This window comes from Ciona robusta, chromosome 14 (genome assembly GCF_009617815.1).
Source record: "Ciona robusta chromosome 14, ASM961781v2".
NCBI lineage: Eukaryota > Metazoa > Chordata > Ascidiacea > Phlebobranchia > Cionidae > Ciona > Ciona robusta.
This window is the reverse complement of record NC_143248.1, coordinates 5774278-5800032: the sequence shown is the minus strand read 5'-3', so window position 1 is coordinate 5800032 and position 25755 is coordinate 5774278. Positions and strand designations below refer to the sequence as shown.

At 36.2% G+C, this 25755-nt stretch overlaps 3 protein-coding genes and 1 long non-coding RNA gene across 7 annotated transcripts; 2 read left to right on the top strand and 2 right to left on the bottom strand.

Moving 5' to 3' along the window:
* Positions 1-24: 24 nt before the first annotated feature.
* LOC149725401 (AP-2 complex subunit mu) lies at positions 25-11844 on the bottom strand. 4 transcript variants are annotated; one of them, XM_089892514.1, is made up of 12 exons: positions 11591-11844; positions 8750-8876; positions 8301-8439; positions 7787-7869; positions 7655-7681; positions 6918-7053; positions 4648-4786; positions 4003-4125; positions 3406-3490; positions 2961-3109; positions 1812-1923; positions 25-1041 (listed from the first exon to the last, which is right to left on the bottom strand). In XM_089892514.1, exons 1-12 carry the CDS (start codon positions 11662-11664, stop codon positions 907-909), a joined length of 1329 nt encoding a protein of 442 aa, XP_089748640.1. In that variant the 5' UTR covers positions 11665-11844; the 3' UTR covers positions 25-906. The 4 variants fall into 4 exon arrangements, with proteins under 4 accessions (XP_089748640.1, XP_089748639.1, XP_089748641.1 ...); XM_089892513.1 differs by having other exon boundaries at positions 4003-4128; positions 11591-11843; XM_089892515.1 differs by lacking the exon at positions 7655-7681 and having other exon boundaries at positions 4003-4128; positions 11591-11842.
* Positions 11845-12928: 1084 nt separating this feature from the next.
* LOC149725400 (uncharacterized) lies at positions 12929-13768 on the top strand. Its single transcript, XR_016386499.1, has 3 exons — positions 12929-13109; positions 13369-13409; positions 13655-13768. It is a non-coding gene; the product is annotated as an uncharacterized LOC149725400 (long non-coding RNA).
* A 793-nt stretch (positions 13769-14561) lies between these two features.
* On the bottom strand, positions 14562-18995 carry LOC149725399 (putative methyltransferase-like protein 24). Its single transcript, XM_089892540.1, has 8 exons — positions 18582-18995; positions 17821-17862; positions 17713-17763; positions 17415-17503; positions 16849-17056; positions 16261-16374; positions 16101-16192; positions 14562-15718 (listed from the first exon to the last, which is right to left on the bottom strand). The coding sequence occupies exons 1-8, from the start codon at positions 18697-18699 to the stop codon at positions 15404-15406; spliced, it is 1029 nt and encodes a 342-aa protein (XP_089748666.1). The 5' UTR covers positions 18700-18995; the 3' UTR covers positions 14562-15403.
* Positions 18996-21168: 2173 nt separating this feature from the next.
* LOC149725398 (putative methyltransferase-like protein 24) lies at positions 21169-25530 on the top strand. The gene is made up of 7 exons (XM_089892542.1): positions 21169-21319; positions 21677-21751; positions 21991-22058; positions 23041-23248; positions 23727-23840; positions 23909-24000; positions 24313-25530. Exons 1-7 carry the CDS (start codon positions 21208-21210, stop codon positions 24625-24627), a joined length of 984 nt encoding a protein of 327 aa, XP_089748668.1. The 5' UTR covers positions 21169-21207; the 3' UTR covers positions 24628-25530.
* The last annotated feature ends 225 nt before the right edge of the window (positions 25531-25755 follow it).

The window sequence follows — 25755 nt, the reverse complement described above, 5'->3', positions numbered from 1 at the left end:
AAAGTTAACACATCAGACACACAATGATTTAAATATAGTTTTATTACGATGGTATATGATTACGAAAACACACTCGTAAATATATATTAATGAAGATTGAATTTATGTTGAAATTGGTCATTTTATCAATTTACACAAAAGCGTAAAACAAGCCAGTGTAATACAAGTGTGATTGTGATCAACAGTTAGTAGGTTAGGCCTAGAACTTTAATTTTAGCAACTAATCCATAAATCACCAAGTATTGCAGGTAACTACGTATAGTGCAGCAATCACCATAGCACAAACAGATTATACAATGCCTCTGCTGACAATGCGATATTACTATTACAGGACTAGTTGCAGGCAGTGACAGACAAACCCAAATTATTGGGACAAAATTAATTTTACCAAGAACTAATTCCTTGTAACAATTTGCCCCATTTAATTTTTTTTGGAAGATTTGAAAAGTTATCCATTTTGGAATTTTTTTCCAGGGGAAATTGCTTCTGTTTCACCCTGCATGTCCGTAACTAGTTCCAACTTTTTTTTGATATCGAAACTATATTTTGATGTCACCATGATTTACATAAAGATGAGAAGTATGTGTGGACACTTGCCCAACTATTCAAAGGGAAGTGCACAGAATTGTGAATCAAAGTTTTCAAATTAAACTTCATTTTACAAAGAAAAAGTGCTTTTCAACCCCTGGGTCACCATTTGATTTGGTTGTCTCGTCTACTACAGTAATTTACTTAACCTTTTGACAATTATTTTAAAGTTTAATATTCTTAGTTTTAAAAATTGACGTTTAATATTTGTGTTGCCACTAAAAGATTGAAAAGCACTCGCCTAATATGGTGATTGTTTACATTTTGGAATGAGAGACATAACGACAATGACATTAATAGTGTTTCTATGGCCACATATCAACAGCGTGTTTCGTAGAGACCGCTCTTACCGATGTATCGGACCCACTTTATCACATCGTGGTCATTGTAATTAAGCTTGGGTTCGAATACTTTTAAGTACCGGACCTTAAGCCCAGATGGTGCAAATGGGACCTGGGATAACATGATAGTTGTTAAGCTTTACCAGTTTATGAAGATCTGGGTATGAATGAATGTAACCTATTCATTCTCGCATGGCTGTAAATGAGTGTTCTGTTTCATACACCTTGTGCTAGCTTACAAGTTACCATGTATGTAACTTATTTATCCTCGCATGGTGGGGCAACGACAGTCGTTATAACACGGGTGTTCTGTTTCATACACCTTGTGCTCGCTTACAAGTTACCACGTATGTAACTTATTTATCCTCGCATGGTGGGGCAACGACAGTCGTTATAACACGGGTGTTCTGTTTCATACACCTTGTGCTCGCTTACAAGTTACCACGTATGTAACTTATTTATCCTCGCATGGTGGGGCAACGACAGTCGTTATAACACGGGTGTTCTGTTTCATACACCTCGTGCTCGCCTACAAGTAAGTTGATACAACTATTCATGAGACTGAATAATTGCAACAGGCTTAGGGGTGTTGAAAAACTTTGATTTATATAAACCTTTTAACATGTATTGTGCAAAAGTACTATTACGATAAGATTACTGCTTTTACCAGAACAATAACTCTGACTCAATAAATAAGTTGCAACCATTAACAAATTTGTAAATTGTAATCGATGCCGAAAAGTGTTGATTTTAAATTGGTCCTCACTGAAAACTACAAGTGTTACTGTATTTAAAAATGCCACCCCGGTTTTCACCAAAAAAACTTGACATTGTTAAAATGTGCATTATACAACAAGCCTACAGACATATCCACATAATCACCTCAAAGTTCATGGAGATCGGTGGCCTCGACCATTTCTTCTTCTCAGCTGTCGGCAACAATTCAATCTCGGCGCTGATTTGTGATTCTTTCATACCAGCCATGCGCTTCATTCTGATGGAATAATGAAACATTAATGGAACAATGATGTCATAATCATGAAATAATAAGCATTATTACTTAAGTTTCATTCATAAATACTTTACATGATAACTTAGTTTTTGAATATTTGGAATACAGTAAGCATAATTATGTTAGATTTACATAACTATAACACAATATATGTTACCAACAGTCATAGGCGGAGAACCATTTAAAATGCCAGTGTATGCCAAATATTTGCGTCATAGTACCAATAATATTTTAGCCACCAACAACAACAACAAAATGCACTGTTGGCAAACTGTTTGTGTCTTTTAAGCTATATTTCAAGCTATAGAATCGTCCGTGCAGTTTTAAAACATAAGAAATAAAGTAATTCCTGCCGATCGCTGCGGGAGTACCCTGGTATTTGTGAGGGCCTGCGCGCAGGCCTTGCAGGTCCGCATTCAGCGCCTATGCCAACAGTAAACATTACAACCAATAAGTTAGATTGTGAGAACTATTCCTGCCTTTCCTACATTTATATAAGTCTTGATCCTATTCTAAATAATAATATCCCACGTGCCCATATGCCTAACGCTTGAAACAGGGATGGGCACCGTGTGTTTTAATAATACATTCATTCATTCATACAGATTTTACCCTGCTGTTAGGTGTCTATACAAACAAGACACCTAATAGCATCTTTATGTAAATCATGGTGACATCAACCACCAACAAACAGAAGTGATGTCAGTGGGGATTTATTTAACAGACTCACAATTTGGCTTAACAGACTCACAACAGACCAACAGGAAAACAATTTGGCTGCCACCAAATGAGAGTTTGACAACTATGAGTGTAACTGTATTTTAACAATGTCACCCCAGATTTTACCCTACTGTTAGGTGTCTATACAAACAAGCAGAGCCAAAGTATATTGCATTCACCACATTAATCAATGAGGTTCCCTATGTTTGACAACTATGAGTATAACTGCATGCGAAAAAACACCACACCAAATTTTGTGTAATAATTCACAGCCATGCCTAGATATAAATCCCACTTACTTCCAAACTATAGCATTCTCACTAGCTTTATACTTGGCTTTCCCCTTCATGCAGAGAACTTGCACCCCACTTGTATTTAGAGGGGTTGGGATTCGGATCTCAATCTTCTGCGCCAACAATGTGGGCTTGAAGTTGGACTTAAGAACAACCTGGGTTAAGAGGTATGACTTGTGTTTATTGAGTTCTATATTAAGTGTTAATTTGACAACAGATCAAGGGCATGGGTACAAACACATAATATATACGAACATGGGGTTTAATGCATTATGGTGGTAACCCACTTTTGTGTTACTTTAAATTGCTTCAGGTGAATATTTTGGTATAAGCACTTTGTATTAACACATAGTATGCATTGTGTACAAACATGGGAATCCAGCATTATGGTAGGATGGCAATTATTCAGTCACAAACCCACAACACAAGTACAACAACATCACCATCTTACTTTAACTTCCATTTTGGAACGAGCGATGTCTCGGACTAGGGGAATAACCCTAAATGGTAAACTAATATCCTTGGTTGTCCGGTATCTGGAAAACATAGAAACATAATTAAATACAAGTTAACCTAGTAATGTTGCTTATGGTAAAGATACAATGTTTTCTATATACATAAAAATAAGGATAGGCAAGTAACTGTCCTACAATACAATTCTAAATGGGTTAGTGAGGTCCTTCAATAAGGTATAACATGGTTACATGGGACCTGGAATTTAAGCCAGAGTTGGCCCATTACCCCAACATTGTATATGCACATTCTATTCTATATGGGTGAGGTCCTACAGTGAGGCACGCTATGGGACCTGGGATTTAGGCCAGAGTTGGCCCATTACCCCAACATTGTATATGCACATTCTATTCTATATGGGTGAGGTCCTACAGTGAGGCATGCTATGGGACCTGGGATTTAGACAAGAGTTGGCCCATTACCCCAACATTGTACACGCACATTCTATTCTATATTGGTGATATCTTATAGCAATACAACGCCAAAGTTACCCCAACACCTAAACCACACCTCACAATGTAACAAACATATTCACCTCATAAGTTCAAACTCCCCATCTGCTGGTATGAAGCTGATACTTCTCTCCGATTCAAACTTGCTCAGTTTCACACATTGATGGAAAGTACAATCATCGATGGCTATTGAAGGTTTCCCCGAGCTACTACAACATATATAGTGGTAATGTTCTTTTAAGATATGATGTAACTTGTGTATGCTCTTTCTTATGAAAAAGCTGCAATAATGATATAACCAAGATTTTTACAAAACTGTGGCTTGGCTAAGATAAAGAAAATATACAAATTGAATTGTCCAAACAGAGCATTTTGTAAATGGTTGTGTAGTTATTATCCATAGTAATTCTACAATGAAATATAAAGTCTCTATGGTATGACTAAGCCGTAACCAAGATTTTTATTAGTACAGAACATGGGTTTGGCTAGGAAAAAATATACAATATAAATTCTACAATGAAATATTAAGCATTTCTATTCTCTAATGAATATTACAATAAATACCATTAGATTTGATGTAAAAAACACAGATATTCTGGTCAGCTTACAATATGTGACACAACTGTTATTAAATAAGATTTTTAGTTTTAAACCAAACGTTTGAAAATACAATTGTTTCTATATATGGTGGGTTATGTTATGTTGAAATATCATAACAATGCTCTCACTTCTTTGACAAATCATCTGTAGGTTTGTTTCCTTTATCCAAGACAAGTTTATCGTTCATACCAAACTTGCATTCCGGCATTCCACTGAGGAAGCTTTTCATAACCACGCGTCCGGCTACGTGGGCGCTTAGTACTTGACCTGCAGATAAGAAGGGTTGGAATAAGCTGGTTCATACAGAACAAGTCACTGAGTTAGAAATTGTATGTAGCATGCATATTACTTACAGGTTACAAGCCAGAACAAATATTGGGGGGTTTTGATCAAAAAAAATTCAAAAATATTTTTTTTTTTTTTAATCAACTTTTTTCTTTTAGTTTCAAAGGGGGTGGCGCGACACCCTAAACCCCCCTGGCTGCGCCACTGGTTACAAGAGTACTTATATATTGGACCCTTACAAATTGGGTGTTGGCACTTGGCATAATGGGTGAAATTTAGTTTAATTCTCAGGTTTCATTTTACATGCTTTTCTAAAAGTGTAGTATATTGTTGTTTTGTTTTGACCCTTTTATGTTAATATGCCAACTTTGGTTAACATGCCAGAGGTCCCATGACATGCTTTACTTAAAAATAAAGAATCGTATTGTTGGTATATTGTTTAAAAACAAATAATATATTAACTATTGAAATGAGTACAATGTTAAAACAGGGACGTCATTTACTTCTTTAGCACACCAGATTTTACCCTGTTGTTAGGTGTCTATACAAACAAGCAGAGCCAAAGTATATTGCATTCATCACATTAATCAATGAGGTTCCCTATGTTTGACAACTATGAGTGTAACTGTATTTTAACAATGTCACCCCAGATTTTACCCTGCTGTTAGGTGTCTATACAAACAAGCAGAGCCAAAGTATATTGCATTCACCACATTAATCAATGAGGTTCCCTATGTTTGACAACTATGAGTGTAACTGCATTTTAACAATGTCACCCCAGATTTTACCCTGCTGTTAGGTGTTTATACAAACAAGCAGAGCCAAAGTATATTGCATTCACCACATTAATCAATGAGGTTCCCTATGTTTGACAACTATGAGTGTAACTGTATTTTAACAATGTCACCCCGGATTTTACCCTGCTGTTAGGTGTCTATACAAACAAGCAGAGCCAAAGTATATTGCATTCACCACATTAATCAATGAGGTTCCCTATGTTTGACAACTATGAGTGTAACTGTATTTTAACAATGTCACCCCAGATTTTACCCTGTTGTTAGGTGTCTATACAAACAAGCAGAGCCAAAGTATATTGCATTCACCACATTAATCAATGAGGTTCCCTATGTTTGACAACTATGAGTGTAACTGTATTTTAACAATGTCACCCCAGATTTTACCCTGCTGTTAGGTGTCTATACAAACAAGCAGAGCCAAAGTATATTGCATTCACTACATTAATCATCAATGAAGTTCCCTATGTTTGACAACTATGAGTGTAACTGTAACAATGTCACCCCGGATTTTACCCTGCTGTTAGGTGTCTATACAAACAAGCAGAGCCAAAGTATATTGCATTCACTACATTAATCATCAATGAAGTTCCCTATGTGAAGTTTAACTGTATTTGTGTAGTTTCATTATTGTAGCGAAAACATGATTGCTCATTATACAAAATTCAAACTGAAACATTCACATTAAAACAAATCCCACAAGCCTCTATTTCCTGCCAAGCTACTGTCATCAATCAAACGCAGGATAAACTAAAACACACACAAATCGTGTGTTGTAGTTTTGTCATTTTACTTGTGTTGGTTTATCCACACAATGGTACCAGGCACTACCAGCTTGTTACTACTGTGGACTGGAATACTAATTATTAAAGAGCATTTGGAGCAATTGATTTCCTGTGTCCTAATTTAAAATAGCTTCACTAAAGAGATCAATACATGTGTGGTTTGGACGTTTGGTTGCTATCAACGTATGTTAAACCTATCATACCATCTGCTGTACCTACCAAGTTAGTTCAGGTTTAACATTAGGAAAAAGAAGTCAAGCACTTTTTAGTTGATACTATATATCAATACTTGATACAATAAAGATGTGGCATCAATGCAATTACAAATTATTATCAATTGTTGATAATATCTTTTCGGTGCTATTAACACTTTTAAAAATTATTACAAACTCAAAAGTCAAAACTAGAAATATTAAGATTCTGTGTATGCCTACTACTTTAAATATTAATAAATTAAGCTTTTAAAAAAATTGGTCATACTTTAGAAAATTATTTTAACTTAAGTAATTCCTTATTATTAAAGGGAGTCGTTACCTTGTGGTGACATGAGTAGGTTAACACTCTCCAAAACATCAAGGAAAAGTTCATTTCTCCGATATTTGATGCCCTCCCTTCGCCACCCAATTTGCCCCGTAACTTGGGACGTGATTTGAGTCGTTTCTTCCTTTGTCTGGAGCAAATATAGAGGTTTAGTTGATTTTAAATGAGTAAAGATGATGGGAAGGAAATAGCTTTTACGATTAACATATAAGAACTTGGGCGTAATTCTATTTGATTAAGAGACTGACAACGCCATTTAGGCAAAATATATATCATTTATAATACAATTGGTTGGATTTGATTTTGTCTGTTACGTTTTTATAGCACAAGATCTTTGGGGGTATACTGAGTTTTACTTTATTTAAAAGCCAATAGTAGTTGCCGTTTGCACTAGCTTTTGAGGTAGAAAACATATTGATATCTGCATTTATAAACACATAGCAAAAGTATTTTGAGCAAATGAGACATAAGATGTTGGCTGGCTGCTAAAGACTAATAAGTAACCAGCAATCACCATATGCACAAAACCAATGAAGTGTTATGGCACACAGTGTGTTGTGATGATGTAATTCACAAATATTCAAATACAACATATTATGATAGTAAATGTTTGATAAACCATGCATGCTTATGAGGTGTAGGGTGTTTACAATGAATTGAATATGATGAAACAATGGGTGTTGTACTTTATGTATGACATCACAAATAACAAACAAAGATAATTCTGATACCTTTGGTCCGTTAAGAATTGTTTCAATCTTAGTAGAAGCATGAATTAAATTAAAATCAGCAACTTAAAGAAATTAAAAGTAGCATGGGTGTGGTTAGTAGAGCTATAAACGTTGTGAAAATTAAGTTCTTACCTGGGTTTTGATTCCTTGCTGCGTGATGAAGGTCTTAAGGATCCCTGTGTCCGTTTTCTGTGGGTAACCAAAGTCTAAAACCTCTGTGGGATAAATACAAGTTAAGTTAGATAAACATTTATGCAGGAATAATTAATACATATAATAACATGTACTTGACCACATGGGTCCAACTTTAAAAACCCTCGGATATATTATACTGTTTTTTGTCGCACCTGATTTGGTTATACATGTCATAATCTGTCCTATACAATTAATTCACTAAATCTGTATCAAAATAAGTAGGATTTCTAACATTGCTTGGAAATGTGCTTGTTTTCCATGTTGAGTTTTAACAACTGCATGCAAGAGACCTTGTATTTTGAATAAAGAATCGCTGCAGGTGAAGTGATGTCAGTGGGGATTTAGACTCATGGAAAACAATTTGGCTGCCACCAAATGAGGTTTGGTGAGAGAAGGGACATATTTCAATAGACTGGGTTACATTATAGCAACCAGCACATATAAAACTCACCGTCTAATAGTTCATAGATCAAGACAAAGTTGTTCTTAATATTTTCCTCGTTAATCTTCCCAAAGTAACTTTGCATGACTTCAATCATTTTCATGAGAAATTCAAACACCATTACAGCGTTAACGTTTTGTTTCGTAACCTGGAAATTGATAAAGTTTAGTGGCAATGTACAACTCTCAAAGCTTTGCAATGCTCTATACTGAAAGGTAGCATATTCTTGGGCAAGATACTTAAAAAAACATTTCTCCAACCCAGTGGTCACTATGACTCACTAATAGGCTGTTGAAGCACTCTGGGTGTTGGGGTAATTTATATCCCAAGTCCCTTGGTATAGGACCTCTTCGACATACAATACACAGATTTAATGTCTAGGAGAACAGTTAAGACCACAATTCTATTCAATATGTGTGGACTTGGGCCAGGCACATTATTATCATCATAATACTCACAGCGCATAGCCAGATGTTTCCACGCTTAGTATGAAAGAAACTTGTCCTTGCAATATTTGTCACCGGAGACCTCACATGTTGCCGAGCATGAATTACATTTACACGGAAAGCATCGCAAGCATTTCGTCTACAAAGATGTTTCAATAAACAACATTAAATATGCAATATGTCCACACAAAATAAAGTTTTAGTTTATTTATTAGGGATGTGCTGAAGTTGTAAAAGCTCGGGTTCGCCGAGCGCCGAGCTTTAACGAAAAGCTCGGCACGAGCCCGAGCCCGAGCACCTATGACGTCATCAAGGAGAAAGGCGTACGAGAACGCGTTCATATTCAGTCGAAAAGCGTCGCTAATTTAAATATTACAGAGCACGTGGTTTGCGGTTAAAAAGACGTCTCGTTTCGTAATTTCCAATAAAAAATATTTAATTAAAAAGTATTTATAACTTTTGCAGCCAGTGGTGCAACTAGCGCGTTCAAAAGGGGTCTGTCATACAGATAAAAAACAACGTTATCTCTAAAGCGAAATAAACGCTTTAGATATTGGTTTTGCACACTAATCTTTTTATTCTACTTTATGCGGTAGATTAGGACCAATATTACATTATTTATACTTAATTAGAAACGTCTTTTTAATAAATGAAACATCGGTGTAAGTTTTACGCATGTCCATCGTGGATAATCTAACGATTATTTACGCCAGAATAACTTTAATAAACCATTACGATTGTTACATTACAAACGAGATTGTTATAAAACAATCGTGTTTTATTCACTTCCATACGATCTGTAGTTTGTGTATAATTTTTGTTTCTGATGATTAGTTTAAATGCAGGTAAATCGCGATTATGTAAATTTTAATTGATACAAATATACAAATATAAAAGCGAAGAGCGACGCTATCAGCAAATTGGAACCAACAGAGATTGCAATATGATATTACATAGTATCGTCCCGGTCGAGCTTGGACAGAGGCCAAAAAACATCGTTTGATGGCACCGCACTAGAACCGGAGTTTCATTACGTCTTTATTCACGAGAATAAGTTCACAACGATTGCTTCGTTTGTTAGGTGTAGAATGTATGCTACCGCATGCGTCTTCCTTTATATCCTATACACCGGCGCAGAGCGTAAAAATGTGACGCTCATACACGAGGTTTCGAACTTGTGGTTGGTTGGAAGTGGGAACATTCTTCCCGATTGTTATATTATGAAACGTCATAATTTATAGTTATGTTGTTATAGGACAAGTGACGTAACAATTAAATGAAACATGTTCCAATTCCCAGCGAAAGAAAGTAATATTGAATGCAACGCCTGTTTTAACACTTTCTGTCTGGGTGCGTGTTTGCGGAAATGGGATCTGTCATTACAACAAAACAGCCCCCATGGTTGCAGCAGTTCATTTATTTCATTATAAAAAAGTTTATGAGTTATTAGCTTTTTATTTAAAATCAGATACAGGAACATTGCGCGCTCGTGTAATTTGACACCGGCTGTAATTCCATACGGGCAATTTCACTAACGTTGCGATTCGTTACTTGCGAAAGAGCAAATTCACAACGAACGAAAAATAATTAAAAAGGAAGCTACGCTGACTGTTCTCGTTATCTTCTCTTAGTAGCTTTTCTTTTTTTTATTTTCAGTATTTTCAGTATAGTAATATTTTTCTCTCGCGTGCAACATTAAAGCAATAGCATATGAGGCTCGGCGCTCGGCCCAGATTTCAGCCGAGCGCCGAGCGTCAAAAAAGGAGACGCTCGGGCACGAGCTTTTGAGTTCGGGCTCGGCTCGGCACATCCCTATTATTTATCATTTTAAACTAAAAAGACAGAAAATCTATGGGTAATACTGCTGCTGGTGACCAGTGAAAAATTTAGTCTTAAAATGTTCCTTACTCGCTGTATAATTTTTTTTCGAAAATACTCGGGCGTTCGTGTCAAAAATTAACTTTAAAAATGCCAAAAACATGCTTCGTCACCGTAATTCACCTGACCTGCGTAAGGTTAAAGAATTATGACGTCACAATAGCGATATTAGGTAATCCTTTAGCTGGTGGCCACCTGAAATTTTTGTTTCAAAATGTTCCTTAGGTCTCCCTGATACCCACTGTATAATTTTGTTTTGAAAAAACTCGGGCGTTCGTGTCGAAAATTAACTTTGAAAGTGCACGAAATCGTGCTGCGTCACCGTATTTTCCACACCAGCAGTTATGAATTAAACCAAGGTTAGATTATTACGTCATAGAATGCGTATTGTTACGTTTGATTCCTATGTTAAAACAGTGGGAAAAAACAAGGCTGTAACGTATGTAATATACCACTATTGTGACGTAACAGACCGCGATTGTGACGTAATAAATCGTTAACCTTACGCAAATCAGACGAATTACGGTGACGAAGCATGTTTTCGCGCATTTTTAAAGTTAATTTTCGACACGAACGCCCGACTTTTTTGAAAAAAAAATTAGACAGCAGGTATCAGTGAGGGCTATGGAACATTTTGAAACCAAAATTTCAGGTGGCCACCAGCTAAAGGATTACCGCGATATTATACAGCGAGTATCAGGGAGACGTAAGGAACATTTTGAGACCAAAATTTTCACTGGTCACCAGCGCCAGTAGTACCAAATCTATGCGTATTTAAAAATGTCACAATTTTGCCAATTTAAAAAATATAACCGAGGCAAATATAAATCAATGTTGCTCTTTATAGATCTAAATAACTTTTACACGAATCCGTGCAAAAAAACTTTTAAAACACAGATGTTTAAAGTCCAGGAAGAATTAAAAAAACAGTTAAACACATAAATTATACATTAAAACAAAGTAGAAATATCTTACCCAATATCATCCCTATATATCCTTGATATTAACACCTCTCCTTTATGGTTGTAAAGAAACAATCCCCCGATCATAATGCAAACATTTGGGGCAAAAAATGCGATTCAAAAATGATCCGTAACTGGACAAGTAACTTGCCTTTTCAGTGGCCCAAGTGGCCGTAAACAAACCAAAAATTGGGGCTAATTAACCGATATAAATATGGTCTAGTAATATAGAAAAACAATCTTAAAATAAATAGTTTTATAAAGCAAAAAAATATTTTGGTCAAACGCAATCGTCATCCTAGTTCCAAAAACAAAGTGTCTTTGTGTCAAAGTAGACAAGACATACATTTGTTATGCGATTTTAATATTTTTGCTCATGTCCAATTTCATGTTTGTTGTAAATTTACATGTATATCTAAAAGCAAGGAGATTAAAACTTTTTAGCCAAACATATTTGGTTTTAATCTCTTTGGCTAAAAGTAAATATTTAAAAATAACCTTAGATCTAAAATGGCGCTGCCTAAAGTAAACAATAAAAAGGTGGTGCCTTAATAAAAATGTTATAGAATATTGAAAACATATGGGGACGATAAAGAAACGATAGACGTTGTAACACCAAAAAATAAATAAATAAATGGCGCTATAGGATGGTGGATTTTTCGGACTCTTAACTTCTTAATCAAATATCATATGCTCTATTCTATTCTATTCGATCTGGGTGAGGTTCCCCAGCGTGACAAGCCATGGTTTCTCAGAATCAGGCCAGAGTTGGCCCATTACCCCAATAGCCTATGTTGGTTTAAACATTAAAGTGTCACCACCAGCGACCGTAACTCATACACCAGTGAATGCTAAGAACCTCTTTAAAAACATAATATTTTATGTAAAATGTTTATATGCGAACTTTGCTCGCAATGTGACAAAGGAAATAATCAATATGTCATTCTACATGTTGGTTGCTTGAACGCTAACCGTCATCCACACGCAAAGTTCGCATCAGGCCATGAATTTGGAAGTCAAAAGTCTGGCTATGTATAAACAATCGTGTGAACGGAACATTTATATTATCTGTACAACGTTCTTACAATAATAAACAATCGTGTGAACGGAACATTTATATTATCTGTACAACGTTCTTGCAATATATAAACAATCGTGTGAACGGAACATTTATATTATCTGTACAACGTCAATATATAAACAATCGTGTGAACGGAACATTTATATTATCTGTACAACGTTCTTACAATATATAAACAATCGTGTGAACGGAACATTTATATTATCTGTACAACGTCAATATATAAACAATCGTGTGAACGGAACATTTATATTATCTGTACAACGTTTTTCAGTATCTTCCCTTTGAAAGCTATAAAACACATAAGCGACATAAGAACTCGAACTTATTTTATTTACGAGCAGAAAATGAACAAAGCTTTACTTATCGTGTTGGTGTTTGGTCTTCTGTTGTGTGCGCACACTGCAGAGGGGTGGCGGCGACGAGGAGGAGGAAAAGCCGCACCTGATCCGTAAGTATTCAATACTACGTCGACCATATGTATAGTAGAGTGGGGGGAGATGGGACACCTTTAGCTCATAATATAAAATATCTTGATCGTGTTTTAACAATTAACAACGGTCTACTGGAGTCGTGAGGATACGGTTTTATAATTCTTTGAATGGTGTTTGTTTACTACCAAATTGGACGAGAAAATAGAATGAAGAGGTGTCCCATCTTCCCCCACCCTACTATACATATATATATGTACAAACATTTATATTTTACAGAGCAACTGGTGCTGGTGGCAAAGCAGACGCGATACGAGAAGGTTAGTAAACTCATGATTGACAGTTTTTATGAGCGACGTCCCGCTTGTCACCAGTGACTTGTGAAAATTTACCGCCTTGCGGTCAAAATAATCACCCACAAAGTTACACACGTGGTAACTAAGCGGGTACGAGGTGTATAAATCATAACACCTGTGTTATAACGACGGCCGTTGTTCCGCCATACAAGGATAAAAAAACAACTTCAAATCATAATCATATTATAAACACACTTATTTTTTACCAGCTGTAGAAAGGATGAATGAATATATGGAGGAAGTCCCGATTTAAATATCATCGTCCATACGTTGTGTTGGAAGCTAAACTACGAAAATAATAAACGACTTCCAACCTTGAATAACAGATTGTGCTGTTCGTTTTGCTGCGAATTAGAAAATATAGAATTATAGAATATGGTTAATCTTGCGAGTTGTAAGTCTTGTGTTAAATAAAGGCGAACGCTTTTGTTAGAACCGACAGTTCAGAATCCCATATCGTACTGTGGGGTAAGATAGGACATTTTTATTTTCGTTCGTCCCATTTGGTACAAAACAATAAATATTTATAGAATTATTTAACGTAGCCTGTGGCTCTAAAAGACATTTGATAATTGTTAAAAACACGATCAGGAAATATGAGTGCTTTATTGATAGAGTAGGGTGGGGGGGAGATGGGACACCTTTAGCACTTAATATCTAAATATCCTGATCGTGTTTTAAACAATTAACAACGGTCTATGGGAGTCGCGAGGATACGGTTTTATAATTATTTGAATGTTCTTTGTTTACTACCAAACGAGACTAGAAAATAGAAAAGGTGTACCATATTTCCCCACCCTACTACATATATATCAAAACCTGCATATAAAACACGTTAAAATTCAAGATCAGTTTTTTAACAGATGTAACTGTGCAGGCTACATATTGTCTGTGTGGTTCACTGGTTAATGTGTTTTACCTTTTAACAAGAAGATACAGTGTTCAAGTCTCGCTGGTGCTACCATTGTAGGTGTATATCTTTGAGCAAAAGAATCAATTATAAATTGCTTGGACCCAGTGGTCCCTAATTCGTTGACTAAACAGTTATTTAGAATAAAGTCGAAGTTGCATGTATAGTAACTGTGAAACGGCACAATGCTATGGCATAAACAAATATATAAGAATCTTGTTTAATACGAACGTGTAACAAATATAAACAAATACTAAATATTCAACTGCCTATGCAAAAGTATTATTAACAACCTAAAAGTAATATAAAGTATATATGTTGTAATTTTTACATCTGCTGAATTTTTGGTAATAAATATCACAATAAAGAAAAGGTGTTTACGCTTATGATGCATCATATAAATTGTCATTCATAAAAAAGTTAAAAAACACTACAGATTGTGTCAAGGTTTTAAAACAAAGTTTTGGGATCGCAATTCTGTAACCAAATAATATTCAACCAATAAAATATAAACTTAATAAGGATAGTAACTTGATTGTAAGAAATGATTTTTTAAATGAAAATTTGTAAAATAACAAGTGAAATTAAAACCATTGAAGATATTAAGAACGAAGGCATGTTGGGTGCAAAGTTTTATCAAAATAAACATTTGAAGTTTAAAGTACTTAAAGCTGGATGAAAAAAACAACAAAAAAACTTGGCATAGTGTAGCATGCTATAGACTGTTACATGGGAAAGTTAAGTACATTAGCCAGTATCCAAGATAGGCTTATCTTTGTTTCAATAATTAATATTTATATCTGGCTAGGCCAGGGGTATGTACACATTTGTTGTGAAAAGGTCCACACAGTTTTATGCAACTTTAACTCATTAACTTTAAAATATGAGCAGTTTTGGCATGCCGTGTGTCAAATAAAGTATTTATATATATAAGTTTTAAAATATATAGAGATTAGTTTTTAAAAGTTTGGTATGTCGCAAACAAACTTATAGGATCTATGTTGTATTATCAATATTAAAATGTTTTAAATTTAATTTAAATTCCGGGTTAAACTACAATACAAGGGCCTTTTAGACCAAAGTTAACAAAAGCAGTTTCCCATAAAATTCCAATCTTTTTTTCCATAATTTGTCCCTTATTGTATAACTGACTTGCTTGTGGATTATTATTTAGCATATATCTTATATTGTCTGTTGTATTATAAAGTCTCCATCCTTGGTCATTAAGTTGATGAAGTTGGTCGTAAATGAGACGCAGCCTCTCAAGTTGCGGGTCTTCTTTTAAAGGTCCCATCAAATGAATTTCTTGGGCATATTGACGAACGCATTGATGAAGCCCAGTGTTGAGCAATTCTTGCATTAACTGTTAAAAATTGTTGAGTTTATCAAGTAGCTTCCATGTACATACATAATGTTTGCCTTTGTATTTTAACATACACCCTTTTAATAACAATAGTAAAAAAATAAGGTAGGAATAAATGAATGTCACTTATTTATCTTTTGTTAATACAGTCGTTGTAACACAGGTGTTCTGTTTCTTACCCTTCGTGCCAACTTACAAGTTAACCATGTATGTAACTTTGGGGTGATAGTTTTCTGTATGACTGATTGAGACAACCCTTAAGTGACCACTGGGTTGGAGCAATATTAAGCGACTTGCCCAAGAACAACCAAACCATATTACATATATTGACATCCATTATATTTTCAGTCAATAACCTTCACACAAAGCAAGCCATTCTCACCGTATCTTCAAATCCTCCTTGTGGAGCGTCTGTATCAACTTTCAAATAATCAAGATACCTCCCGTTATGTCCAAGCTCTTTCAGGAGCGTTTCTATGGTAATCAATACGTCACCAGTGTTTCCAGGTATAAAACTACAAACAGTGTTGCCAGATACTTACTTAAAGTTCTCATTTTCCAACCGTTGCTGTCAGCTTCAAGATCTTGGTCTGAAATCCCGATTTTGTGGAAGGTGACGCCACTCTCGCGAACCATGCCGTCTTGATATGTCATTGCTGGTTTTAAAACAGGTTAATTGGAACTTAACTGTTAATTGTATCCGCTCAGCTTTTTAACCAAGAAGAACTTATATATGGGTGAAATCCTACAGAAAGAAACTCCATGGGGCCTGGAACTTGAACCAGAGTTGCCCAATTACCCCAAAGGCCAAGGGTTTAGGCAATAGTTCATACCTAGTCTTAATCCCATGGAGCACGAGTGACGTGCCCACCAAAGGAACTAACTCATATAGAATGTGCATATACAAGGTTTGGGTGATGAACCAACTTTGGCTTAAGTCTCAGGTTCAATGATGCCTTACTGCAGGACCTCACCCATATTGAAAAGAATATGCATATACAATGTTGGGGTTATAGGCCCAACTCTGGCCTAAACCCCAGGTTAAATCTTACTGCAGAACCTCACCCATATATAGCAGCAGAATAGGAACATAGTTAAGATAGTAATGGATATAACACAGATTGACTCACATGGATCAAATGAATGAACTTCACAGCCAAGTTTGGCCATCTCATCATCGAATGAGAAATCATATCCCACACCAAAGGAATACATGAGGCATTTGTAATCGGGATTGTTGGCTTTCTCCCAGAACTGAGGTTCAATGCAAAGATCGTAAGCTCCGTCCATAAACATTTCTGGTTTCCCACCCAGGTATTTACTCTTTGTGCATTTGTACTGGAATAAAATATTTAAACATAAACAATGCGAACATATCAATATTCAGAGACTAATCTCAGGTAATGGGAGAACTCTTGACTTAAATCCCAGGTTCCATGGCATGTCCCGCTGTAGGACCTCACCCATATAGAATGGAATGTTCATATACAACGTTGGGGTAATGGGCCAACTCAGGACTTAATTTCGAGATCCGCTTGCATGACTTGCTGTAGGACCCCAATTAATATTAAACTGTGGCCAATGACTAGAGGATACATGGTTAGGGAATGAAAGTTAACGCTTTGCATTGAAGAAATATTGGCTTTAAAGTTACACTCATTCATTCAGATAGGGAGTTGGTTAACAATATACAAACCTGCATGTGATAAACGTAGTTCCATATCCGTTCCAATTCCTCGTTTGCTGGAGATTTCCTGAACGGGCCGAGTGCTTTGTTTGCCTCAGCTGAAAGTAAAGATACGTTACCCATGTTTAGTAATGACGTTTATGAGTACAGTAAATACACCATGTATGTCCTGTGTATAAGAATACACCCATGTTATAACTCGACAGTGAGCATAAGGTGTTTGAATACACAATGTGTGTCTGGTGTATAAGAAGACACCATGTGGCCATGTTATAACTCTGTAATGAGCAGGAAGTGTAAAACTTACGTTCTGTGATCAGCGGGGCTGTTTTCTTGGTCTCGATATTTGAAACGTCAGCTAAAACGTCACAATATCAGTTATTATCAACAACCAGAAACGAGTTATAGTACTTACATTCTATCGTTTCTTTTAAATTTTCCATTTCATTCGCGACATCTAGATTCAAACGCGAAACAATGGAATTAGAACGTTTAATAATGAAATTAAAAAAATACAAGAACAGGACAACAACAAACGTTAATCTAGAATGCAGTATCCAAACATAAAAATAACTTTCGAATAATTAACAATAGAAGTAGAATACTTAACGATTTAAATATTAACAACAGTGACGTCACGAACGCCATTGTTACGATTTACGATTTGTTTGGCAACGTTAAACAACACTAAACTAGGGATTTCCAATCCTTTACCTTGCTAGCAACGCAATTTCACAAGATTGTGTACCATAAGCAAAATAATGTTGTTTATGACATACTTAGATTCTATTTGCTGTACATTAAGGTTTTAAAAATCACGTTTTAAAAAACACGTCGAAACTCTCCGTAAAATGGTCGCATAATGGGCTATTAATCTAATTGTGGCCGAAATCCCAAGTCCCTATCTTGCTGTAGGACCTCACCCAACGGGAATAGAATGTACATATATAATGTTGGGGTAATGGACCAATTCTGGCCTAAATCCCAGGTCCCATTGCGTGCCTCGCTGTAGGACCTCACCCATATAGACAACAATAATGGTATATAGTATTAGCAAAATACCATTTAATTAGCGTATATTCAATACGCTACAATATCGACGCTGGCACTTCTCTTCGGCGAAAGCTATTAATTATTTAACGAAGTTTACAACGCTAAAATATAGGATGTTTTTACCTCGTAGTCTGTCCATCTGTGCGTCCATTGTATTCATATATTTAGACATAGTTAGTAAGCAGAGGGCAACAGCAAGAACAATGATTCCAATGCCTACTTTTCCTCTACCACTCACCATGTTTGTTCAGTATCAGATCTGTTTATAATCTTTGTAGATTTACAGCCCAATTAAACCCTGGAAAGTATAACTAACACTTGACTATAGTAAATACTCTACTTCAAGTCCTTACGCCTTACCAATGAAAATAGCTGGCTTTTTACATGCGCCTGTGTCCACTTATATTAAGCTTGAAACACGGGTACTAACACTTGAATATATTAAATAACCTAAACTATCTCCAGTTCTTACGCCTTACTAATACAAATACACTAAGTCAGCTTTATAAATGTGGCTATTTTAAACGCGTACACACTACCTCCAAACACCTATATATTGAAGCAAGTTTTTCAACTTAACTACCAATACAACGTGGCGATTTCTCTACGACGTCGCACAGATACAATGGGGAAAGGGAAGGAATTCAGTCAAGCGTGGGTGAGGAAAACTTCTTCTTTTAACTATCTACAAACACACCCAGTGAGGTACGCTACGTCACCACACACGTCACTCGTATAAAGTAAAGAACCGATTCTTTCTCCACATCAGGGTATGTTTAGCACATAAGCTACTTTATAGCTTTTCCCATTTACTCATGTTTGAATCAACGTTTAAACGCGCCATGACAGTGGTTAGCGGTGCCGTAATATAAGGTTACTGGTTTCGCAGCGACGCAAAACATAAACGCTCTCACACAATTGCTACCAATAGGTTGTTCTAATTGTCTGCCTCAATGAAACAAAAGTTATATACCTAAGTATAGTAGTGTATGCAAAATAATTAGCGCCACAATGCCAATCACTCATTGAAATACGAAACACCGGAAATATACATCAGGCGTTTTCCGTGATTATACTAAGTCAGAAATTTGGCGTGGCGGGGTAACGGCGGTCGTTATACAGAATGTGTGGTTTATGTGTGGCCTAAACCCCAGGTCCCATGGCATGCCTCACTGTAGGACCTCACCCATATAGAATAGAATGTACATATGTAATGTTGGGGTAATGGGCCAACTCTGGTCTAAATCCCAAGTCCCATGGCGTGCCTCGCTGTAGGACCTCACCCATATAGACAACAATAATGGTATATAGTATTAGTAAAATACCATTTAATTAGCGTATTGAATATACAAACCGTACGATTGATTATGTAAGTCTAAAAAGACAGAGAAGAACTTTCATAAATTTCAACTTTCGCTTTATAACGTTTGAGAGGCTATGGGCCAAGTTATATTTATCCACGCGTGGCGGGGCAAATAAAATACACGGATGTTCTGTTTCATACACCTCGTGTCAGCTTAGGAGTTACCACGTGTGTAACTTTGTAGGTGATTGTTTTTCTGTATGGCTGACAATCTGGACAACTTATTCATAGTACTATGGGGTAAGACGGGACACATTAAGAACATAATATCCTGATCGTGTTTTAAACAATCAACAACGGCCAACACGAGTCGCGAGGATACGGTTTTATAAATTTTTCAATGTTTTTTGTTTACTACAAATGACACGTAAAAATATAATGAAAAGACTTCCCATCTCCCCCCACCCTGCTATTCGTGACAGCGTCGTTATTACAAAGCGGGTTGGTTGCATTATTCAAGCAGGCGTAGATGTTTCTTGCGTTTCCCAATGATTTGCCACCAGGCATCAGACAGAGATAATGTAAAGATATATTGACACGTGTTGTGTACGTGTTGTAGCGGGGTCCATTAAATATTAACCTATATGGTACATTCATATTAATGCGGTAACCTGCACATAGTGAGACCGCTTACGGTTAGTTCTTTAGTATAAGTCATGCTAGTATGACAACCATTAATAATTAAGTCCATATATATGTAATTGGCCATACAATGTTAACGCCAGTTCATGTAGAGCCTTATACAGAAAAGTTCCGCATAGATATACATCGTATTGTTAACATAAGATGAGGATTCCTATAAAAGAAAATTTCACATCAGGTATAAATACCATAACGCATAACATAATATATTTATTTATGTCTTCGGATGCAGTAGTGAAGGGCAGGTTAATCAATACAACGAAGATAAGGAATTATAGCAGCAAAACGACATTATACAAACGCTTCAAGTAAAAAATACTAGAATAGAAGTATCAGACAAAAGCGTGGCTGCTAAATTTACATTCAGTTTAAGTATAGTGGAGGGGGGAAGATGGGGCGATGTTTTATTCTATTTTCTTATTTCATTTAGTAGTAAACAAAGAACGTTAAAAGAATTCTAAAACCGTATCCTTGTAACTTCCATACACCGTTGTTAATTGTTTAAAACACGATCAGAACTGTGGAATAATACGTGCTAAAGGTGTCTTGCCTTCCCCACCCTACTGTGCATATTTTAACGATGGCATATGCTATAACTTCTGTGTGAAACATGCTCACGCTTGATGCGAAAGTTAAACTTCGTTACGAATGCCATTTTGCTATTATGTTCGTCCAATCTTTTCTTGGTCACGTGTTAATTATATATAAACTTTGTTATTTATAGTTTATAGGTTAGTTACTAGCATGGCTTCGCGTAATGTGTTAGCTACTTTATTACTGGTGGTGATAGTCTTGTTATTTATTGTAATGAAGCAATATTTTTACGAAGTCAACGAAGAAGCTGATGTACTTCAAGGTGAAAGTTGTTTTGTAGAAATTTAGAAAAGTTACGGTTAGGAAACTTAATAAGGATCTGGTGCCACAAAAACGTAACCGACAAAAAACCTCTTATTCAAATAAAATCGTTAAGAAACTTTATTGTTATTTAACTATAGGATGGTGTATCACTTTAAGTGTTTTTCGTCGATAGATTGTGGCTTAAAGTGGGTCGCGCATTATTGCGGTGGTTTCTAATCTAATGAGAATAACATGAACGAATATGTAACAAAATTGACTTCATATGTTTCATATTTAACACCAATCATAAAGCTTTCGCTACCGACACTTAAAAATATGTTTACGTACAAATTAATATTATCCTAACTTGATTCAGATCTTTCGCACATTGCGAAGAAACTTGACCAAGATATTCAAAATATTCCCAATGTACCTTTACAGAATAACCAAGGTATATATATGGTGGTGGGTATTATTGTTTGGTTGGAGTAATTACCATGTTTTATTGCATGGTACTATGGCCTTATGCTCACTGTCTAGTTATAACATGGGTGTCTTCTTATACACCAGACACACATGGTGTATTCACACACCTCATGCTCACTGTTGAGTTATAACATGGGTGTCTTCTTATACACCAGACACACATGGTGTATTCACACACCTCATGCTCACTGTTTATACTTTCAGGAAATATAAAGAAACTGTCTCCCGTCGATGAGTTGGAACGAATATGGAACTACGCTTACAAGATGCAGGTTGGTGAATATGAACGTGTATTACGCAGTTTATGTTTACATTATTTGTGATTGAACAAACATTAGGCTATAGAGACTTTGCCCATTGCGCCAACATTATATATACACATCATAAAGGCATGAAAATTAAGCCACAATTGGCCATCTTGCCAAAACCGTTAAACCAGGTTACTGCGTGCGTATTTAAGCTTGTGTGTGAACAAGCCACAGAACACGAGACAGGTTTATCCTTAGAACTTAGTAAGGATGTTGTTGGTGAAGTTGATTGGGTTGAATGAATGAAACTTATTTATCCTCGCATATGGCAGGGCAACGACAGTCGTTATAACACGAGTATTCTGGTTTCACACACCTCGTGCCGAGTTACCACATGTGTAACTTTGTGTGGGTTAGAACAACAAACCAATCGTTGCTCGTTAAATTTGTCTCCGCGCATGTTTTACGGTAATTGGTCAAATATTTGTTCAAGATAAGCCAAGGAAACGGAAATAACTTTCGTTTTTATCATTCGGTTTACTTGAATGTTGTTCGTTTATCCTCGCGTGACGGGGCAACGACAGTCGTTACAACACGTGATCTGTTCTGTTTCATATACACCTCGTGCCCGCTTACAAGTTACCACGTATGTAACTTATTTATCCTCACATGGCGGGGCAATGTCAGTCGTTATAACACAGGTGTTCTGTTTCATACACCTCGTGCCCGCTTACAAGTTACCACGTATGTAACTTATTTATCCTCGCATGGCGGGCAACGACAGCCGTTAAAACACGGGTGTTCTGTTTCAAACACCTCGTGCCCGCTCACAAGTTACCACGTATATAACATTGTAGGTGATCGTTTTTTTCTCGCTAAAACGTATAACATTAATAGTCAGAACAGCAAAAAACAAAAGCATGTATATTTCAGTATAGTCTGTTTTGTTTATATACTGCTCTATTACATGAGTTCGCATTGTTTATATTTAAATATTTTATTCCAGTACAAATGCACAAAGAGTAAATACCTGGGTGGGAAACCAGAAATGTTTATGGACGGAGCTTACGATCTTTGCATTGAACCTCAGTTCTGGGAGAAAGCCAACAATCCCGATTACAAATGCCTCATGTATTCCTTTGGTGTGGGATATGATTTCTCATTCGATGATGAGATGGCCAAACTTGGCTGTGAAGTTCATTCATTTGATCCATGTAAGTCAATCTGTGTTATATACATTACTCTCGTAACTATGTTCCTATTCTGCTGCTATATATGGGTGAGGTTCTGCAGTAAGATTTAACCTTGGGTTTAGGCCAGAGTTGGGCCTATAACCCCAACATTGTATATGCATATTCCATTCTATATGGGTGAGGACGATGTCCTGCAGTAAGGCATCATTGAACCTGAGACTTAAGCCAAAGTTGGTTCATTACCCAAACCTTGTATATGCACATTCTATATGAGTTAGTCCTTTTGTGGGCACGTCACTCGTGCTCCATGGGATTAAGACTAGGTATGGACTATTGCCTAAACCCTTGGCCTTTGGGGTAATTGGGCAACTCTGGTTCAAGTTCCAGGCCCCATGGAGTTCCTTTCTGTAGGATTTCACCCATATATAAGTTCTTTGTTAAAAAGCTGAGCCGATACACAATTAACTGTTAGGTTCCAATTAACCTGTTTTAAAACCAGCAATGACATATCAAGACGGCATGGTTCGCGAGAGTGGCGTCACCTTCCACAAAATCGGGATTTCAGACCAAGATCTTGAAGCTGACAGCAAAGGTTGGAAAATGAGAACTTTGAGTAAGTATCTGGCAACACTGTTTGTAGTTTTATACCTGGAAACACTGGTGACGTATTGATTACCATAGAAACGCTCCTGAAAGAGCTTGGACATAACGGGAGGTATCTTGATTATTTGAAAGTTGATACAGACGCTCCACAAGGAGGATTTGAAGATACGGTGAGAATGGTTTGTTTTGTGTGGAGGTTATTGACTGAAAATATAATGGATGTCAATATATGTAATATGGTTTGGTTGTTCTTGGGCAAGTCGCTTAATATTGCTCCAACCCAGTGGTCACTTATGGGTTGACCAAATTGTCAGCCATTATATAAAGCAATCACTCACAAAGGTACATACGTGGTATGGTAACTTGTCAGCTGATGGCATATGGTGTAAGAAACAGAACACCTGTAATAACGACATGTTATCATAACACCGTTAAAGGCAAACATTTGGAAGCTACTTTATAAACTCAACACTTTTTAACAGTTAATGCAAGAATTGCTTGACAGTGGACTCCATCAATGCGTTCGGCAATTTGCGCAAGAAATTCATTTGATGGGACCTTTAAAAAACGAAGCAAAACTAAACCGATGTCACCGAATTTACACGCAAATGAACGAACTAAACGACCACGGCTGGCGACTATATAATACGACGGACAACGTTAGGAGCATATTGCTAAAACGCCCGGGGTATACACAGTCAAATAACAAGCGTGGTATAATTACGGGGGGCTCCGCTATTTTATGGGAGACCGCTTTCGTTAACACAGAAATAAAGGGACCGTGTGTGGTGGGGTAAAAGTAGCGAGGCAAAGAATGTAGATTATAGAATCAGAATACCAGGTATATATTTTTGTAGGGTGAGAAGAAATGGGACACCTTTTCCTTTTAGTTTCTCGTCCATTTGGTAGTAAAAAAAAGGACATTCAATGAATTATAAAACCTTATCCTCGCGACTCCCATAGAGTAGACCATTGTTAACTGTTTAAAACACAATATATTTTTGTTTTTTTATGTGCTAAAGGTGTCCTATCTCCCCCCACCCTACTATAGTGGGTTGGGGTAAGATGGTCCATGCTTTCTCCTTTATTGCCTCATTAGTTAGTAAACAAAATATGGGATATAATGTGCGGAAGTTGTCCATCTTACCCCGCAGTACTATGTGTTAGAAAAAAGTACGAAAAAAATTGCACACTTATTGGCATTATATCGCAGAGAATGTATGCAAACGTGCAACATTGCTCGCAAAGAATACATTGCCTAAAGACGGAGGATTTTTTGATTTATTTGTTCGCTTTAATCATTATAACAAATACCTTTAATTTAAATTTCAAGCGATGTTTTATTTACATATTGTATAATGAAATTTTGTTATATAGTGGGGTGGGGAAAGATGAGACACCTTTTTATTCTATTTTCTTGCCCCTTTTGGTGGTACACAAAGTACATTTAAAGAATTATAAAACTGTCACTACAACTTCAATAGACCGCTGTTAATTTTTCAAAACACGATCAGGATATTTGGATGTTATGTGCTAAAGCTGTCCCGTCTTCCCCACCCCACTATAGCAACCAACCAATGTAAACCTTTAAAGTAAACCTAAAAGAGTTTTGTGCAATAATTTATACCGCGGTTTTTGATCGATTAATATGCATTGTGACGACTGTATCGCAACTAGTTAGCAAAAGTATTAATAAATTATTACAAAGTTTTATTTATTATTATATTAAATAAATTATTACATAAAATTTATCATTTTAAAGCAAAAAAAACAAACAAAATTACTGTTGGCATTAGTTATCTACCCATGGCTTGTATAAATCTATCTCTTTTTATGGGGTTTAATAAATTATTACAATTTTAAAAGATGCATGCTTTTAGGAATTGCTGTGTTTTAAAGTTCAAGTTTTTTGCCTGGCCTCTGAT

Excerpts from the sequence above, each read along its gene's own strand:
- LOC149725401 (XM_089892513.1), bottom strand. The coding sequence starts at position 11,664 with ATGATCGGGGGATTGTTTCTTTACAACCATAAAGGAGAGGTGTTAATA. Across the intron at positions 7,682-7,786 it reads AGCAAGGAATCAAAACCCAG|ATTGAAACAATTCTTAACGG; the intron begins GTAAGAACTTAA and ends GCTTCTACTAAG. Across the intron at positions 4,787-6,917 it reads CCTACTCATGTCACCACAAG|GTCAAGTACTAAGCGCCCAC; the intron begins GTAACGACTCCC and ends TCTTATCTGCAG.
- LOC149725399 (XM_089892540.1), bottom strand. The coding sequence starts at position 18,699 with ATGGTGAGTGGTAGAGGAAAAGTAGGCATTGGAATCATTGTTCTTGCT. Across the intron at positions 17,863-18,581 it reads ACAGATGGACAGACTACGAG|ATGTCGCGAATGAAATGGAA; the intron begins GTAAAAACATCC and ends GTTTGAATCTAG. Across the intron at positions 17,764-17,820 it reads TTTAAAAGAAACGATAGAAT|CTGACGTTTCAAATATCGAG; the intron begins GTAAGTACTATA and ends GTGACGTTTTAG.
- LOC149725398 (XM_089892542.1), top strand. The coding sequence starts at position 21,208 with ATGGCTTCGCGTAATGTGTTAGCTACTTTATTACTGGTGGTGATAGTC. Across the intron at positions 22,059-23,040 it reads ACTACGCTTACAAGATGCAG|TACAAATGCACAAAGAGTAA; the intron begins GTTGGTGAATAT and ends ATTTTATTCCAG. Across the intron at positions 23,249-23,726 it reads AGTTCATTCATTTGATCCAT|CAATGACATATCAAGACGGC; the intron begins GTAAGTCAATCT and ends TTTTAAAACCAG.